Source organism: Anomalospiza imberbis, chromosome Z, assembly GCF_031753505.1.
Source record: "Anomalospiza imberbis isolate Cuckoo-Finch-1a 21T00152 chromosome Z, ASM3175350v1, whole genome shotgun sequence".
NCBI lineage: Eukaryota > Metazoa > Chordata > Aves > Passeriformes > Viduidae > Anomalospiza > Anomalospiza imberbis.
This window is the reverse complement of record NC_089721.1, coordinates 26,094,628-26,115,084: the sequence shown is the minus strand read 5'-3', so window position 1 is coordinate 26,115,084 and position 20,457 is coordinate 26,094,628. Positions and strand designations below refer to the sequence as shown.

General features: G+C 38.8%; 1 protein-coding gene across 4 annotated transcripts in view; it reads right to left on the bottom strand.

Moving 5' to 3' along the window:
- The window catches only part of GOLM1 (golgi membrane protein 1), a 37,399-nt gene that overhangs the window by 1,728 nt on the left and 15,214 nt on the right, over nt 1-20,457 (bottom strand). For all 4 annotated transcript variants that reach the window (XM_068176202.1, XM_068176203.1, XM_068176204.1 and 1 more), the window contains exons 4-8: nt 15,739-15,793; nt 14,659-14,761; nt 8,281-8,407; nt 3,461-3,590; nt 1,968-2,255 (exon numbers count right to left, since the gene is read on the bottom strand). In XM_068176202.1, coding sequence (XP_068032303.1) covers nt 1,968-2,255; nt 3,461-3,590; nt 8,281-8,407; nt 14,659-14,761; nt 15,739-15,793 — 703 coding nt within the window. The remainder of the gene's footprint in view (nt 1-1,967; nt 2,256-3,460; nt 3,591-8,280; nt 8,408-14,658; nt 14,762-15,738; nt 15,794-20,457) is intronic.

The window sequence follows — 20,457 nt, the reverse complement described above, 5'->3', positions numbered from 1 at the left end:
TTAAGTCATTTTATGCTATACCATCTGCACACAAGAATAGTGACTGTAAACATCTTCCACAGAATTATGTTGCTGCTGAATTAATTACTGTTCTGAGTAGGTTTTTTTATCATTTTTCCTTTGAGGTGTTACTTTTCAGAGCAACTTTGGCTGTAAATCCTGTCAAAAGAACTAGATAAAAGACAATCTTTTGGGATTTGGAAAGCATAGCAAAATCAGCTAGCACTCTGATGAACATAAAGAGCATTACACAATTTCAGAATACATAATGGACAGCCTAAGGAAGGGCAAAACCTGAAGTAAATGCTGAAAACCCCTTCTTGTTTTAGCTTGTCCAGCAAGCGGAATGGTATACCTATAGTGTAAAGTGTTTTATGACATACCAAGCTGTCACAAAAGTACTTCTGTCCTAGAAGATTTTCTTCACCCAGTTATTAACTCCTCTCAAGCAACATTTATTGACTATCAGCTTTCTTTAGATAGAGGACTCAGACATAAATGGAAACATTTCTGATTGCCAAACTACTATCCTCATTTTTCAAATAATCAACCAGGAAAAAAGGTAACAGCAGAGAGGTATAAGCAAACCTCACTTAAGATGGATTGCAGCCTCTGTTCTAACTGTTCTTAATAAAAGCCTTTCAGTTAGTAAGTGGCTAAGAAAGAGGCTTGGAAATTTTAAGCCTTATGTCATTCATGTTCAGACCACCACATGCAATAGATTTTAATAGTTATGGACCTAAAGGTCTAAAAATTTCAGAAACAGTTGTTCTTGAAAGAGAATGCCCATAGACTACTGAAGAAGTCTATCTACCTTAAGCTCCTTTGGCTACAAGGAACCTGTGCAGTAAGGTTGAACAATAAAGCCTGAAGAACATCCTCCTAGCCTTTTTAGCTCACAGAAAAGCAGACCTTTGAAACTGAGCTTTCATGAGCTGCATGGCAGAGATCTTTCCTTGCACTAATTGTTGGATGATTTCTTTTGATCTCATCTTTCTGCTATTTACTTCCATGAAATTGAAAACAGTTTAGATAACTTGTAATTACATCTCTTTGGGGTATAGCCTGCTCTGGCCAGCATCTTTTTGGACCAGTTGGAAAAATACTGCTTTAGCAATGCAGATGAGATTATTTATCCCTGTCAAGTTAACAACAACATTAACACTGAAACTTAAAATTCTAAGGATGTGTTTACTAGAAAAGCATAAACAGCATTTTTGTGGGCATCATTTCCTGCCATAAAGCTTCCTTTGGATTACTTTGGGTACTGAGACCAAATCCCCCAAGACAGAGGAATGTCTAGACATTGGTCAGGTTTAGACACAGCATCAATACTCTGGTGCTTGGTGCTGTTGAGATTTGTAGCTCAGGGTCACTTGATAGATGCCAGAAACTGGTACCTATCCATGTCTTCCATCTAAACATCTGATCCATGTTTTTGCTCACAACAGTAAACTTCAGATACCTGAAGGCTGAGTTACCAGTTCTACTCATGGTAGCTTATTTTGAAATAGGAATAGCTAGTATTCACACACTGATATTGTAAAAAGACTAACTGCAAAACATCCATGCATAAGTGCTCTACTCATCAGTGCTTTGGATGATGAACATCTCATTCTTTTCAGATGCATCATATTCTTTTAAAGCCCCAATAACAAAATATTTTTGGGTAAATTTCCCTAAACACTTTGGAGCCAGTGGAGAGACAGTAGGGCTGTTAATGGTGATGCAGAGGAACACAGCCTTGCAGCTTCATGTTACACAATCAGAAGCCTCCATCTTTAACACATGGATTGCAAGTGACTGCTCGGGACTGACACCTTCCACATCACTCTGACCTTATGAAAACTTGTACTAAGTCTGGCCAGCTTCCACCACTGCTCTAGAAGTCATGCCTTATTCCACCGTTTTATTTCTTTACTTTTTATTCTGTTACTGTTTTTAAAAATACATGACATGCTACAAACCAGCCTTTCCAGGAAGCAAGTCATCCTGCTTATCATCATAATTTAGGAACTGTTCTCTCTCAACTTCCTCACTGGCAGCCTGCTCTGCTGCTGGCTCTGACATATCTTGCCCAGCTACATGTTTCTCATCCTCAGGTGGATTTTGCTCCTTCTCTGACAGGGGCAGCATCTTCTTGTGACCTGCAGCAGCCTTGAGCGACTCTTGAGGTTTTTCCAACTGCCTAGAAAGCTGCTCCTCTTCTGCCTTAGGCTCCTGTTTTCTGATGTCAGTTGGGCTGACTGTTCTTTCTGAAAACAACAAAAATGATTCTGAGTTTAAAAAATATTGTCTTCCAGTGTGGCACAAGTTAACCTTTAATAAAGAATGCTTTATATTTCTCACTAAATTATTAGTTTTCCTCTGAAAGAAAATCTTCAAATCACACCAGTACCAGAGATAAGAGGAAGACAAATTGTGTTTTTCCTACTGGGAACAGCTAAAGAAGGGAATTTATTTACTGTCAACAGATTCATGCTTCTACATCCTTAAAATTTTGTTATGTGCGGTTAATAAATTGGGCAAGTGAAACAGAGCAGTTTAAATAAAAATTGTGGTGTACTATATAAGCATCAGGTTTCCATGTGTTACATCGTTTTACAAACAATAAAATTGATTTGGTGTTCAAAAGTAGCTCAGGACAAAGCATCACATAGGCAGATTTGCAAGTATCCAAGCCTGTTCTTGTTTAAGAGCACAAGTGCTATAATATTTAATTGATATTAACATATATCTGTCCTCACATATCTTCATTTTTAATTTAAAAAAACCCATGAAATTTCTCAGTTAAACTATATGTAGACGCTGTCTTCAACTGCTAGCTCTCTAAAATGAGTTGCATGCTCACAAGATAGTAATTTAAGATAGCATGTAAGAGTAATTAAATTTAAGAACTGAATTTCTATCACACACCCTACTGTGCAAAACAGACACACAAGGATACATCCATTCAAATTAATAATTTCTGAAGTTTAGTGCCAAAAGGAACCATTAAGCTAAGTAACCTAAATCCATGTGTATTTCTCTCACCTGCATTTTGCTCAGTGACAACACATGGGAAGTATGGATGTGTATTTGTTCTAAACCTAACTTTCAGCTGTTCCACACAGAGGAGGGTTTCCAGGCTGAATATGTCAAACTTACTAAGAAAGCAGATTTTAAATATGCTTGAAAATTATTCCTTCCATAAGTTGGGTATTTTCTCCATATTAAATGAGGAAGATGACTCCAGAATTGTAAATATTTCTATTTTCTGTTGTGTGTAACGTACCTACTACAACAAAACTGAACCAAAAAATCCGAGCAAGTTTTCCTTCAGCTGGAAACCTGATTGATGTTCAGACTGTTGGTGTCACTTTTTTCATCCTTTTATGGTGTACAAAAATGTTTCTGAATGTTCAGTTGAAAAACAACCATTCTTAACCACTTGTTAGTGAGACAAAGATTTCCATCTCACCTTCAGCCTGCATCAGGTCTGTCTTTCTTACTGTAGGTACTGCTTTAGGAACATCTTCCTTGGTTTTCTGCTTTTCCAAGTCAGCTTTCTGGAACCCTGTTTGCTTCAAGGCTGGCAGCTGAGTATCAACCTATAAAGTGAATGTAGTAGATAAGCACTGGTCTATATAACTACACCTGGATTTGGAAAGGGAAGTAGAATTTAGGTAAGAATTCTGCATGGGAAAAAAATCCCAACACACTCGGAAATATTTGGACTGAAATTTTTATTGGTGATAGATGGTACTGTACAATTCTGAATATGCAGTAATGTTTCTGTGTAACAGCACAGCACATCAGGAGATTTTTAATACCTTATTTAACTGCAGCTAATGATGAGATTACGGTCCTTGGTTATTCTCAGAGTGTTACAGAACACACATGTAACACCACACATTTATCCATTGTTGTTCTGCTACTGTGTCAGGATCAGCAGAGCAAATAAACAGATGCCATTTACTATTAATAGTCTACAAGGCAAGAAAACTGAATTTGGTCATCATTAGACTTCAGCTGAGTAAGGCTTGTATAGAACTGGTCTGTAACTTTATTAAATGCAGGATTAAGAAAAGTGTAGATTAACCTACTAGAAAATAATACCTGTTTGACATGACAGAGGTTACTTAAGAATATACTAAATTCTGGTGCTAGACTGCAATAAGCATCTGACCCACTAAGATATTAAGCCTAAGATGTACAACATCATGAAGATCTTCCTATTGGGCAATTAAAATGTATGTATGACTTTATGACATAAAATTTATGTATGACTTTTACTTACATTGGCATTGGCTCCCTCACATAACCATGGTCTCCCTGTATATCAGAGTTGGCATGTTTGCCTACCTGAGGCCCCCTTCCATCTCCTCCCCATCTCTGTATCTAGTGGCTGGCAGTCCTGTGCTTGGTGCTGTCCCCGTCAGTGAATCTCTTCATCTATACCATGGGGAACAGGGAGCTCAGGAATGCCATGTCGCCACCTCTCCATAAATTACTCCCAGACTACATGAATTGAGTATTTGGGTGTGCAGGTTTGTACTATACCTCTTGAGGGACACAGGACTCAACTTAGGATTCACCATTAATTCCAGATGAAAATTAAAGATGGTCAGTGAACTGAGGGATGTACCCAGGGGATTTCACACAAATGAAATTAAGAACACCCATACTCTAGGAGGGGAATCTGGAGCTGCCTGTAGAGAATGGTGATTCTCCAACTACAGCATGTTTCTGGAGTTGAGTGGAGGTAGAAGAGGTTTGAAAAGATGAGGTGGACATGCTTCCCCAAATAGCCCTATGGTTCATATGGTACCCCTTATAGCACTCAGGCTCTTCTCTTCATGGTCATTGCTCAAGCAGTCAAGACCCTGCTTGCCCTGATATATGGAGTTATTCTTTCCTCCCTGTCACCTTAGAAACACTAAATGAGGGTGCAAAGCCAGGGCCAGTGGGGAAAGTGCAGAGCTGAGCTGTTTGTGGATGAATTTATGAGAACAATCAAAGAGAAAGACTTGAGAGGAAAAAGAAGGGAAAAAACCAAAAAGATAAGCTCAGATATGGGATTACCTGCCTAGCAGCCCTGCATCAGGGACTTCAATGGGACAAAGAAGCTACAGTTGATGGCTCCAAATAAATGTCTGCTTACTTCCATGGTCATTGGGAAACCAGAATGCTCTCCCAGTCATCATCAACTCACTGCATTACCATCAATGCTCTCCAGAACCACCCCAAAGGAGGTAGTTGTATCGAGGTGGGGGTCAGCTTCTCCCAGGTAACAAGAGACAGGATAATGGGAAATGGTCCCAAGTTGCACCAGAAGAGTGCAACAGTAGATTGGATATCTGTTACTAATTGTCATTGGTACTGTCAAGACTCTAGCTTCCCATTTATCTAAGAAGGGCAGTAAAACACTGTTGTCAAATGTTCATTCAGTCATTTGGAAAAATGACCGCAGAAAGAAGTAGCTAAGTCATCAAGAAGCCAGAGTTGCAGCATGACTACTTGGCTGTTTTGAAAAGCATTTAATTTCCATCAAAGCCAGGCAGAACAAGATCTTTTTGTATCAACACCATGAAGCCTAGTATCAGCAACTAATCTAGCATTAATTCTTACTAACACTTGATAAGCAAATATTACTGCAGAATATTTGGTTATTGAAGTAAAGATATTCAGAAGAACTCCATCTTCCTTCAATCAGTAAAACAAAAATGCTGTATTTAAACATGGTTCTGTTCTATAAATAATTCAGCTCCTTTAGATCACTCTCTACAGTAGAAGAAACTGAACATCATCAGAAACTGAATGTAAGACCATTTTTCACTTTTTGTTGAGCTTGAATTCTTCTGCAAAAATACTGAGCCTGGACTTAAAAGCAAGAATTTACCTCTTAATTACACATGCAAAATCCCTTTACTTACCTTAAATTTCTAGCTAAGTAATGCTTAATGTCATATAGATTCAGAGGGTATATGCTTATTTTTTAAAAATTTAAGTAGTTGGATAAAAAGATAGTAATTGAACATGGTGTATTTTCTTCAGCCAAGAAGTATATATAACACTCTCCAAATTACAGAGCCCTAAGTAAAGCTGTTTAGTTATTAACCAACCAACACTTCATTTTCTTTCAGTTTTAAGACAAGACTTTTCTATTACATAAGCACATAGGTCTTAAAAATAGGAATTACTCCAGCTTAAAACACTGGACAAAAACATACATAGATTTGTCAGGGTCATCTTGCACTAACTATAACTAAGTATGCTTTTATAAAAGCAAACGGCTGAAATTCTTGGGCAAGCAAACAACTGAGAAAGTTACAGCTTGGCCAAAGAAACACTGACACAGATACCAGGGAACACAGACAGAAATTATTAAGGCGGTAGCTATATTATCTGTTAGCTCATCTGAGACCATCCCATTTATATATAAAAAGGATAAGAGATAATCTGCCCTGCCTTACAGATAATCTGCTTTGAGTGAAGATTGTCTCCAACTATGCACTTTTGTGCAGGAGACTGAAACTGTCCTGCAGAGGGGCTTCAGTCAAACTCCTCTCTTGGATAATTTACCTTCCAAACTGGAAATGGTAAAAAAACCCCAAAAATTCAACAAACAATCACATACACACAAATAAACAAAGAAAAGGAATCTAGTGCAAGTAATTGTAATTAAAATCTGTTGCAAAGCCACACTAAAAATTAAGCTGACCACTTCTTTATTAGGGTCTTCCCTAGGTCAACTTTCTTAAACAAGATATATTTGACAAACTAACTTATCATCTCCAAATAATGCAGGTTCTATTTATTTACAACAATGTATTTATTATTTACTTTTTATCTACTTATTTGGTACTGTTGATAAAAACTATTGACAAGAGCTATAAGTTTTATTTTAAGGCACAACTGGATAGCACTTCCTGTTTCTAATGTTTCATTCAAGTTGCAGCTCTCACATAGTACAGGTTCCCAGGATAAAAGGTCAATTCAGTACTACACTTTATTAGTTCTGTCTCCCCCATTTTACATAAAGGACTGGACACAGACTGAAACATTACCTATGGGAATCTCTGGACAGACTGTTTTAGCTGTTTTCTCACACGCTTTTTCACCTCTTTGTAAAACCAAGATTCATTCCTCACTGCCTTACCCTTTCCATTTCTGAAGCCATCAAATTTAGCCTTTTCTTAGCCAAGAGAAAAGGGTATATTCCACTAAACCTCCACTGCCTTTGTAAAAGGGTATATTGCACTAAACCTCCAATGCCTTTGTAAAAGGGTATATTCCACTAAACCTCCACTGCCACTCAGGTAGAGGGAAAGGCCCCACTGCAGTCACATGTAAAAAGTCTAACTTCTGAAACTTCTTCAGTAATCCTGAAGAAAGGGCTAATTTGGTACAGAAATAAACTGTGTGCCTTCTCACCCAAGAGCCTGATTGCTTCATCCCAGGGCCGTCCATATCAAGCTTAAACAATCAAATCCTACTCCTGACCAAATCCCACATCAATGAAGAAGGATCAATAAATTGCATGCCAAGACAACAGGATGAACTGAAATTACCTTTTCTCAGGATTTTCTGCTACTCTCTGCACACCAGGAGAAAACTCACCACCCCAGGTTCCTGATGTCAGTTTGCAGGGTGCGCTTGGGACTGTCAGGACAGCACAAGTTTGAGGTGGGGGCAGGTTGGGTCTGGGAAACATCCAGCCAACATATTTGCTGAGCCTGCCCTACCCTAGTGAGCCTTCAATAGGTTCAGCAATGAATTTGTAATTCTTTGGCTGAGATTATCTGACATTAAACAGCTAAGACATTTGATTATCCCTTCATTCCTACAGTAAAATGCAGACATAAAGGACTTCTGTGAAAATTAATAGCTGATGAACCTTGGACTACAATATTCAGGGTTTGCTGCTTCTCTGAAGTGATTCACAACTTATCCCCATCCTTAACACACAAAGCAACTAAATACTTTACAAAGTCAAAAGGTATTATTAACTAAAGTTCAGTCATGTAAATATTCCTTAATGGATCCCACACCACTTTTGGCATCACCTCTCAAATTTGGCACATCTCAGAGACACAGTGATTTGGAATCTCCTGCAGTATATCTCCTTGTTCTCTCCTTGAAATCACCCCATTTCCCACAGATCAGAAACATTCAACAAATGCTGAAGTAGTGAAAAATTTAAAGAGATAGGGTAATGCTAATAGAAGACAGCAGAAAGGTGAAGAAACACTTAAGAATCACAAAAAAAGTATTTCCAAGAAATTATCCAAACCACACCTGGCTATCTTCTGTGAAGTCTTTGTTTTCTTTGATTGGTGTTACATCACTACTCTTTTTTCTAAGCTCATCTATCCTTTCTTCACATTGTTCTTTTAATTCTTTCATCTGGTTGATGCACTGTGACCTGAAAAAAACATGAACAAGACAATTAAGTCTCATCTAGACTCTTCTATTATGTAGTTTTGTAAAATTATCTTATTTTTTCCCTTCACTGTATCTATTTTTTTTTCTTTACATTTTATTATTGCCTTAATTCTACTACCTGGTTTTACATTTGATAAGTCACTAGATAAAAATGAGGAACTGACCTAAGTCCTAAGGACAAATTCATAGTGCAGGCAAGTTCTACTGGAAGAAATTAATTTAAACTACTTTTGTCTGACTAGCTCAACAAGCTACATGATTTTTCCATTGTGTCTTTGTGTCATTGTGTCAAGTCCAGATAAGTTAAAATCAATTTTGATCCTTGAAGCATTTCTAGTATGATTATAAAAATTCATATTTTGATTTTAGCTGGAAAACAGAAAAGTATCAGTTGAAATAGAAAACAGATGTAATCTACCATTAGCAAACTGAACGCACTTCCTCAATATTTCAGCAAAGTGCAATGCTGGAAGATGTAACAAAACATATGTTACAGAAATGGAATTCACTAGTAGCTACTTTAAGTTCCAGAAGGAGTATGTCCTAAAGATGCATGCACTGTATATCTTTTACATACTTTTAATAGTTACACAGCACCAATAGAATCTCAGCCTTTGTGAATCTCAGCCTTTGTGACAGCAGCGTTCTATCTGCATCCGTGCAGCCTGCCTTTTCCTCAGAGTTCCCTAACTCCTATGTAAGGTCTGCTGTTTGCAACAGTGTTTTTCCTAAAGCTGCCAGGGCAGTGTTCTCCCCTTCTGTGGATGTGCTGGGGATCCTGTGCGAAGCCCAGGAGTTTTGTCAATCTGTTTCTCAAGGCAAGCGGCTGCAGTCAGGGCAAGATCATTCTTTCTCCCTCACTCTCTTCATAAGTCATTTTACAGCTTTCAGTTTATATCAGAGGAAGATCAAGACCTAGTGAATAACAAACCAAGATAAGCATTACCCCATAATACACACAAAGAAGTCTTAGAAGCTAATCATCATATGACCCCATGTATGCTCTGTCCACACTATGAAGAAGAATAGCAGTTTGTTTGGGTGGATCCCAATGACAAGTGTGTCACACTAGGGGAAAATATGGTGAAAAATCACCATCACTGTCAGTACCCACTGCCTTGGAGAGCCTGCACAAGGAAGAGCAGGTTCCTGGCTGGGGAACATATTTTCTTTTCCACACTGGTTTAACAACAAAGAAGTTTGATGGGCTTTTTAAACCTTTTCTCCTTTCTCTCTCTCCTTTGTTTTTCCACTCAAAGGTAACTTCCAGTTTGTACATATACAATCAGCTACAGACCTTACAAACACATTCAAAATCTTTTCCAGCAATCTTTGTACAACAGCATGGTCAACATACTGCAAGTTTCTCATACCCATCACTAAGACTAAGAAGGGGGGTGAATTTTTCCTTATTCTGGCTCCGACCAGTGTTATTCTGAATGTCAATACCCTCCATGCAACAGCAGCTGTTTCAGACAGGCATGCTGCAGTTTCTCAAGCTAAAAATAAACTACTACGTAATCCAAAGTAGATTCCAGGCTATGTGCACTCTACCACAGCAAGTGACTCATTTTTATTGCACTTTCACCCTTCTCCAGCCCTGCCTTTCGAAAGTAAAATATCTCTTCTGTAGTTCACACCTAGAAAGGAAGAACAGTAGCAGACAGATATGCTAACTGACTTATTACCTTTATTATGTTTCCTTGTAGACCAGACATGATTCTGAAGTCTGATTTGACAATGCTACTACATAGAAGAGTCACCAAAATAAGCTGTGCTTCAAACAGTAAAATAGCATAGGCTTGAGTTATACTCACATTCACTATTTTCTAAGAAATAAAAGGACATATTAATTGTGTAACAGTTTACAAGTTTGAAAAAGATGCAGTACACAGACAACCTGAAGTCAGAGACAGAGCATTTGAGAAAGCTTGGACTTTGATCCCACAATGTACATGAAAATAAAGTTCATTTAACATCTAGGACAAACCCTCCCCATTTTAAGCTTATTATCTGTAACAGAATTCCCTTCTTTTTAAGGAGATTTGAATACTCTACTCATGCTTACAACAACTTCTAGAGTACAGGGACAGCCTGGGTTTCTCCACCTCATCCCATCACCATGACATTTCAAATGTGCAATACTAATGTTCTTAAATTCAGTCTCTGTGGCATGTTTTCTCCTTCACTACATAGTTAATTCCATGACACAGAGCTCACCTGTGCACACACAAAGGGTGCAAATAACACCCTTCCCAGCTGCTCCCAGCCTCATTAAGGGAGCCACCAGCCCATCCAAGGATCATCTCCAAGAGCCGAAGAGGCACAAAGAGCTCCAAGAGGCACAAAGGTGGAGAAGAGCCCAAACTACAAAATCATAAGGAGGGACAGCCCATCTAGTCCAACCTCAGAGCATGTTTTGCACTGCAGACACTCACTCTCAGGAGAATGTTGTGTGCACTCATGCTTCATGTGTTCTGCATACTCGGCCATGCACAGGAACAGATATGCAGCCTCTTCCCCTCTAGGCTGCTGGATATGCCCACCATGACAGAGTACATCTGTTCTCCAGGAGCATTTACCATCTCCTCCTTTCAACACTACCAAAAGAGATTACTCTTGCACTCACACTCTTGCACTTGTCAGATCTGCAAATATCACACTAATTATCAGACTTTTTACACACAGTGAGATTTCTAAAGATGCAGTTATGTAACAAAGCTCTTAGGAACAAAAATGCATTTGAATATTGCAATGTACTCAATAACAATTTCAAAAGATGAATCCAGAGGCTTCTGTTTCACTCTGGCTGCTGCAGAAGAGAAGGGTCAGTATGCCAGTGAGCCTTTGCTGAAGAAGCTCTAACATGATCAGACAGCACTGGGCACAGTGTACACCAAGGGTACATTGTGAAGTCAACTGCTGAGGAATGCACGCTCCTTTTGCACACAACACCAGTAAGGCCAGATAGCTCCTGCTGACTTCTGCATGGAAAACACTAAGCTTGTTCCAAAAAATGCTAAGATGAAACTTCAAGGCTCAGGTACAAGAAGAAAAAATTATTTCCCCCCCCCCCCACCTCTAAGATCACAGATTTTGTTCTTACACATTCCGTATGCACAACTGCTTTTACCACTGTCTTCTACAGAATAGTAACTGAATGTTTAAAAAGAGTGATTTACAATGTGCCGTTTGAAAAAGACATTTGACTTCTGTAATTTTTTATAACATTTTCATTATTTTTATACGACTCATATGGTCTATTTTTGCACTGGGCAGAGTATACTTGATACCTAACGTGCAAAACCTTCATCCATGCAAATCCAGGTAAAAGGAAGAAGCACATAATCAGGTCTAATGCCCCTTCCTGGCAAGGCAGATGAACACAGAGGCAACACAGTAGTTTATTCCTAACTGGGAGGTGAGGAAGGAAGACAGATTAAAAATAACATTTGGAGTCTTTCTAATAATTCTTATTTTTCTAAGCCCACAATCACACTGGGAAAAGGCTGTTTGTAAGCATTTAAAGTGACAGTATTAAGTGAGCATATTGCAAAGAGTGTGGTATTGTGTTTTTATATTTCTGTAACAGTTCTGTCGTGGTTTGCCCCTTCTCCTCCCATTTTCTCCCAATGGTTCCACCCTGAGCTTTCCTGCCTTTCCCTCCATGCCAATCTCCCTGAAAATGCTCAGACATTCCCCTGTCCCCTCCCTGGTACCTTGTCCATCACTCAGCTCCCCATCCCACTCTCCCAGAATCTTCCACCTTGGGTGTCGAGTGAGTGGACGAGGGCCAGGGGTCCCTCCCTTGAACTTCCCCCATTGGTTTAAGTACCTGTCCATCCTTCCACCTTCCACTCCCCCAAATCTCCCCACTGGTTAACGGGCATCCCTTCCCCCCTTGTTACCACCCCCATATTTGAGATGTTGCAAGAGCCTCAAGGCTACTCTCAGCTGTTGGATACTATGGCGCTCAGAGCTCCTCAGAGCATGGATTAAACCTGAGACTGTTTCCCCAGCCTTGAGTTGGCTCCCTTATTGCCTCCTCGGACGCTGCCTCTCCTCCATACAAGGCAGACAGCGAAGCGCTCTGTCTTAGCCGCTCCCCGACTCTCCTCGAGACACAGGGGAGTGTCCCCCGCAGCTGACCATGCCTCTGCCAAACAGGCAAAGCCAGGGGGCTTCAGGGTGGGCACGGCGGCAAAAGAGGAACATATGTAGCCAAGCACAATCAAATACCCATTTCTGCAATTACCTAAACACAATGTAAAGTTAGTTGTGTAAATTAGTTTAGCAGAGAATTATTAACATCCTAACAGCCTCCCTAAAGGTACACAACAAGCAATGTTTTAAAAATACATGCTCCTGCTAGGACTGTGTGAACACTGCACAGTACTGAAGCTATAAATTATTTTATGAAAATTGAAGTCCAAAGTTTGTTTTTCCTCACTTGTACTCTTAAGAAAAGAGTCTAGAAATAGAAAATGAACCTTTAAGTACTTTGCAGTAAAGCTAGTGAAGACAGCATTGCTCCTTGGATGAGATAACTGCCTTTACATACTCCCATGGAGGCTCTGCAGGAAATGGTGCACCTGCCTCAAGACCAACCAGAAGCAGATCAGCTGAGTCCCTGTTCAACTACCACATGGCTGATTTACCACACCTATCTCTACACTTACCCTCATAAAAGGAAACCCATCTTTACCACTGTGTCATGCTTAGCTCTTCACCTTGAGCCAGCCCAGACCTTGGAGCCATGCTGTCTGAATACAATCTTCCTCTGTTAAACAAAGAGGGTACACTACCACAAGTAGGGGTGCTCTGTCAGGGATTTCCTCAACAGAACCATGCTTGTAAACACTTCACCAGACATGGGTGATAAACCTCCAAGTTTTCCTAAGCCAGACTAAATACATTTGCCATGTATCACTTCCCTGTATGTGTATATCAATCCAGTGCTTAACAGGTGTACCTCTCATGTGGAGCATTACTGTACAGCAGATAGATATATTTGTGCAGATCTATTTGTTCCTGCTGATCTCAGACTTAGAAGACACTGGAAAACAGATTCACTGACTAGTGCAGAACTATCAACAGAGGTACATGGGTCTCAGGTCTGTCATTTAACTAAACAGCCAACAGACTGTGCTTAATAACCAAGGTACACTACAAACACAGAGGGGGAAAAGGCCACTTAACACACACACAAGCAACACAGTTTATTGAAAGGCAGGTACACACTAAAGTTTCCAACTTCCATCTACTTTTCTGTTAGAAATCTTAAATTCTCCACTAATATAATCCATCTAGGTCATCTTTACTACATGAGTAATAACCTAAAAAAGGTCACAACCAACTGGTAATCAGTAAGTATACTAACATTAATCTTTAATTCTAAGGTGGAAATAAAAAGAAAATACTTACTTCAAGTGTAGCCTGCAGAATTCAAGTTCTTTGAGTGTCGTATTCCACTTTCAGTTATAATTCCTACAAAACCTGGCTAAACAATGGCTGCTGAAAAATACCTATCACTACCACAATTACTTTCTTGATGGAACATAATTATAAGAACATGCAAACAGCAAATTCTATTGTTTTTTTATATCTATGCACAAGGGGAAGATACTACAGATTGTGAAGGCTGGTAGAAGAAACAAGAATATTACTGAGCATAAAGAACTGAGGAGAAATTCATAGAAATACCAGAAATGTGTATTTAGCGTAAGGATACTGAAAGTACTGTAAGTACTTTCGTTCAGTTATCCATGCTTTAAAATTAAGTGGGAAATCTCAAGAAAAAGCCATGACTAGGTATGTCATGTAAAGCAGAATACATGAGTCTGATGGTACAAGAAATTCCCAAGACCTCTTCAGCTCAGTAAGGTACAGCTTCTCATCAGGTACTCCCCTATCTTAATTCAAACTTCTTCACAGATTAACCTCTTCATGTTTCAGTTTTCCTCACACAATTCTTAAGTGATAATACTGCTACCTTTATCCTCTTGCAATAGAAGGAACATCAAGAAGTGTCTGGGCACAGAGATGAAAAACACTGGAAAGTTAATGCTCCTCTCCAAGATCAACTGTGAGCAATTTTAGGTGAGTCAGATGTTATCTTCTCTTTAAAAATGTGTATTTACTAACAGAGCTATAGCTAACACAAGAGTACTCTGGGTTGTAACCAAGTCACCTATAATTTGGGAAGTCATCTTTCCTAAAGAACATACTTACAAATCATATGAGAACTTCCTCTGAAGGTTAGTCTGGTTCTTCTGAAACCAGTAAACATCCAGCTGTAGCTTTCCATATTCCGTCTGTAACTCTTTCAAGTGTTCTGGTCAAAGCAGGATTAAAAAAACACATTAAAATACACATATATGTACAGATTCGAAACCAGAAACATCAAGAAACAAATCTATAACAACAATGCTAAATTAATTCATCTGCCATGCAAACTGCATTTTGTACACAAATGCATATATAATTGTTGAATTTATTCAACAAGGGTGCATGGGATCTGGTAAGAATAACCTCTCAGCATAATATATTGGCAAAACAGTATAATACATATTTTTACCTACTTTTCCTCTTAAGGAATACACAGAACTGATTTGCAAACCCTGTTAAGTTGCAGTCTGGAAAATCTTTATGTCTGTGAAATCATAATCAGAACACAGTATGAAATAGCATTCACATTTATCAGTCATATACAGACAAGCTTGCAATACTTCCCTGAATAATATGCAATTTATACCGATGTTCCTTAGCAACAGAGGCATCTATGATTTAGTTTTCTTCCTGATAGAAACCTCTGTGAGAGGGCACCAGAAGACAATACCACAACATACTTCCTTCTTTATAGGATTAATTCCCAAGTACATCCAGAATACATTGCTAACAATTTTGAAGCACAACCACGAATAGAAATTAATTAGACTGACTTTTTTATTTAATATAGATTTGTGAATTCCTCTGGTGCTAAAATGCATGACCCCACACTTCAGGGAAGAATGCAAGAATATGTTGCCAGGAAAAACGAAGGGAAAAAAAATATTTAGTTCTATTCATATTATATCATAAGAGTCAAGAGTACTACATCAAGCACAAGATGGACAAATCCTCCTATACTATTGAGGCAGATTAGTCTGACACTTAATGGAGCTATGCAGATGAAGTATCTAAGTCATGGCAGCTCCTGTACCATCTGACTTGAAGAAAGGCAGCATTCTCAAAAGGCCACAGAAAAATTCAATTCTTAAAAACAGGGGGCCAAAAAATCAGTATGAGAGTCACAGAACTACCATAACATACCTCGTAAACTCTGAATCAATCGATCATTTACTGTAATGTTACTCATCAGCATTGCCTGAAAGAAGCAGAACAAAAAAGTGTTTTAATTGCAAAGGACCTGTATTACCATTATAAACAACACCCATCAAAGCACTTGTAGTAAGATCTACTTTTTGTGTGTCACAGTTGTGACAGTGTCACAGTTGAACAAAACCTTTTAGCTGCTTTAGAGATCTCCTATTGCAAACAATAAATATTCATTTTAACCCAGGTTTTCCAGTATAGGGGAGTGGGGGAAGATACCACTGCACAAATGAAAATAGGAAGAATTTAAAGGAATTTATAGATACTAAAAATGCTTGTCACTTTATTCTACCTGCATCTCACAACTGAAGTCACAGTCAGACTTACTGTATTTATCTCTTGAAGGAAGAATACAATATCACAGCTCACTGTCAATTACCCTCTCACTCAGGAATCAATACACCTGCATTCAGGCATGCAAGGATGAGCTATGAAATCATTAATCATTCAGTATAAAGCAACTCCATGAAAGCCTTGCATTGTATCCCTTTTCTACCAATCTTCTTGATTGCTTTCATGTTGGAGTGCCCTTCTTCCACTCCTTCACTTTGTTCTCCCATAAGAAGAAAGAATAAGAACATAATGCATTTTGTCTATCCTTTAATCAATCTCCATCTACCATTTCATATACACACATTCCCCAAAACACCTGAAAACTGCATCAAGTCACAGCTAAGTAAAATTATTCTTTTGAGCCAGATGTCAGGATAACTCAGATTCATATTCAACATTTAGCAAGTCTGATGCAGAAAAGTTCTTAAGAATACAAAAAAGACACCTACTGACTCTTCAGAAACCATCCAGTCCTGTCTTAGGAAGGTATTTCTCAGGCTTCATTGTCAGTTCCCTTATTATCCTTGTCCTGGGAAACTTCAGGGTTCTTCAAGGGTCCCAGAAAATCAACTGCCCTGCTTCCCAAACTTTCTGCTCTAGTACTGAGGCATGTGTATGTCTACACCCAAAAAGAAGGAACAGCATCCACTCTGTCTGCCCAAGTCACCCTGAAACACTGACAGCATTGTTGGTGTCTTTCTTCCCAAGGCTACAGTAATAAGAGCCAGCTGATTACGTGAGTGCAACATTCTATAAATCTGAGCGGAATAGCACCCAGCAGAGTAGTAATTTGTCTTGGAATGACCCTTTAAAGAGTCATTCAACAGAGTCACAGAAGTGGTCATTCAGCTGTTGCTACGTCTTTCTACACCATTCTTTATGTACAGCTGTTTTGTGAACACCACTGTGAAACCTTGAGAAAAAAAAATGTCATGCTCAAGTAAAAAGAAACTCAAAAAACAGTAACAACTTATACCTAGGATTGTTTAACATCTCTCCCTCTCCTTTCTCATAGGATAGGTAAATAAGAAATTAATTTGTTTTCACTGGTTTATTGGGGAAAGGAAATTAATGTTTCACTGCAAACTCCCAAGTTTTGCTAATGTGTGGACAATGTAGTCAGGTTGTTCCAGGATTATCACCTTCAGGATAACAAAGTATTGGCCATTACCAGAAACTGTCAGTGGACTAGAAAAATCAGTATGATAGAGCAATTTATAATTTTATGTTATTACAGTTTTTTGTGGGGCTGTGTTGGTTTTTGTTCTATTTATTGGGGGGAGAAGGGGGGAAAGAGTGGGAGCAAATGGGGGTGGGGGTGTCCTTAAACACCTAAGTGCCAGGTGTCACTTACATGACAGTAAAATATACAAGTGTTACACGTTTTGTACATTAGGACAATAATAACTGTGATCAGCTGACGTAAAAAAAAATATTTCCCACATTAAAAAAGCCTCTTTGAATCACAACAGGGAAAATAAGAAATTGCTCCTTGGCTGAGATAAGGCTTTGCCTTGGTCTTTATGGATTGCATATAAAACTTTCTTTTGGCAATGCCACACCTATCTCCTTGAATCTGTGGGCAATAGTCCAGGCAAAAACCTGTTAAATCCGAGTTAGCTGTTTAACTTGAGCAGGAAACACAGTTTAATAATTTACAGCACAGTACTGCAACTGCCAGCTTCCAATCTAAGTCAATAACATTAGGTCTTCCATTCTTCCTCCTATCATTCAAGGGTTAACTAATTTTCACCTTGTGGCTGTAAATTAAGCAAACATTACTTACTTTTGGGGTTTTATGCAGATCAAGAATGAAAACTGCTGGGAAGTACTCAAAAGATACATGCCAATACTCAGTTCTAGAAAGAAACTCAAATTTTAAACTTCATTTAGCCCACTAAACAATAGCTTTAATCCCCAGGAGCAAAAAAATCCAGCTTTTGAAATCACCCTGTCACCATATCAAAATCTGATATTCTGTGATACAGTAAATCTGTAATACAGAACCAGCTTATTCTATTTGTAAACATGTTTGCACAGAAGTCCTTATGATTACCAAAAGAGGAAAAAGCCAAGTCTTTTGACTGGAGACAATGCTGTGGACAGACAATGCTTCAGACATCAAAACACAGAAGTCACACTTCCACCAGCAGTGGGAAACAAATTGCTTCAGCTGCACAACAAATTTTTTAATGATAGCAGCCAAAGGCTTGTTTATATTCACCACAGAACTTGTCTACTTAACTATTATTCCACTTAAGAAACACAGAATTACTGTTTAAAAATAATAAAACATAATGGAGAAATATGCATGAGGAAGCTTTAAGATAATTTTTTTGAAGTATTTGTTTTGAGCACATGCTTTGGACTATGTAAATGCATATGATCTGAATAATGCCAAACAGTATTCTCCATACACATATTCCTTGGAGGAATTACTACAATAACTCCTCCAGAATTTGCTACTATCAAGAACCAAGCTAACCCAAGCACACTGAATTGACATACATCCTTTCTAACTCTGACTGTATGTGGTGTATGTAAAAGCATAATGAGCTTGTATATAAAAGCATAATTGCAACAGAAAAAAGAAAGCAAATAGTTTGATAAGCATAAACACTAAAACTTAAGGAAAAAAGGGCTTTGCATACACAAATATAGCACAAAGGATACAAAGATAATCCACAGGATCAGTAACTCATCTGGTAAGAACAAAACCAACTGTGAATAAAGCAAGATGGGAAGGTAAGATTTATACATGCAGAAACAGACATTTATAATTAATGAGGGAAAAGCAGGGCACTCATTTCATGATTAATTCAAACTGATTTAAGTCCTTCCAGCAAAGAGAAAGAGTGGTTCTGTCTTGCATGCTCCCACAACTCCCCACCACTACTCTGGCATTAATATGAGAATAATGCTGGCAACACACTGATGTTTTAGTTCCTGCTCAGTAGTGCTTAGCTAAAGCAAGGATTTGCCCATTTCCCATGACCTGCCAGCCAGCAGGTGCACAAGAAACCAGAAGTAAGCTCTGTCAGGCATCCCAAACTGGCCCAAGGAACATTCCTTACCACAGAACACTAGGACATAAAGTGGGGGAGCTGGCCAGAAGGCATCAATAGCTGCTGGGGGACCATAGGAATCCTCTTCTCTTTGGGACTCAAATCCTATTTATAAGGAGCCACCTCAGATCCAGGTGATGCCTTGGGGGTAACAGGCTGAGGCGTCTGGTGGCATCCATAAGAGAAAAAGAGACCAAAGGTTTTGTCCAGGGGGATTTTGAGCCCAGGGAAAAGGGGTGGGGCGGAACCAGGAAGCCACATCCAATGGGACACAGGTGAGGAGAGGGGAGGGGAAAGGTGTGTGGAATAAACCAATGTAACATAAACTCCATGGTGAAATATAAAAACTACTCAGTGCAAATTCCCAATCACCCAGTGCAAAACAACAACTAAATAAACTATTTAGTGCATCACAATAGCTGGGCATCAGACAGCAGGTGCTGAGCAATTGGATTGTGTATGTCTTGTTTCTCTTGGGTTTTATTCCTCTCAGTTATCAAAGTGTTCTTATCTCAACACAGAGTTTTCTTCAAAAATCTAGCAGGAGATGTGGGGAGACTAAGTCTGCATGATATTTAGATGCCAGCTGGAGTTAAAACATAAGAACTTGCCACAAAAAGGCTTTTTGGTTCCAGGCCAAGAGACTAACAGCTAAAATACATAATAGTGTGTGAGGAAAAAGTTCATAAATAAGGTTTTTAAGGAAATATTTCTCTTTAAGGTTGATCATTGTGTTGCACACTCATGTATACTTCAGTGGAGGCACATCAATTAAGTCAGCCTTACAACAAATTTCAAGCTCTAAATCGAGGAGATATTGTTCATTGAGATCTATTTCTCAATAAATGGAATTCCACTCAGAAACTGCAATTTTCCTCAATAAACAAAAAACCCTACCCAATCTACAAAAGAACCCCAAACAAAACCCACCCAACCAAACAAATGAACAACCCATGCACCCAACAAAACCCAAATCCTAAAAAACCACCTCTGTTTCTACAGAGTGGTTCTGCCAAAGATCCGAGACTCAATCTTGCTTCACAGCCTGCGCTAAAAGCAATCTAGATTCTGTTTTGTCACAGAGGACACAAGGACATGCACACCATCACATGGTGCAGTTCTGCCTTCAAAACCACCAAAACTGCCTAGTTTTTAAAGTTTAAGCACAAGAGGGTGGTATTTGACACACATGAATACAAAATTACTTTTACAGGTACTAGGCAACAGCAAGTAGATTGGAGAAAAAAAGTCCTGTGAA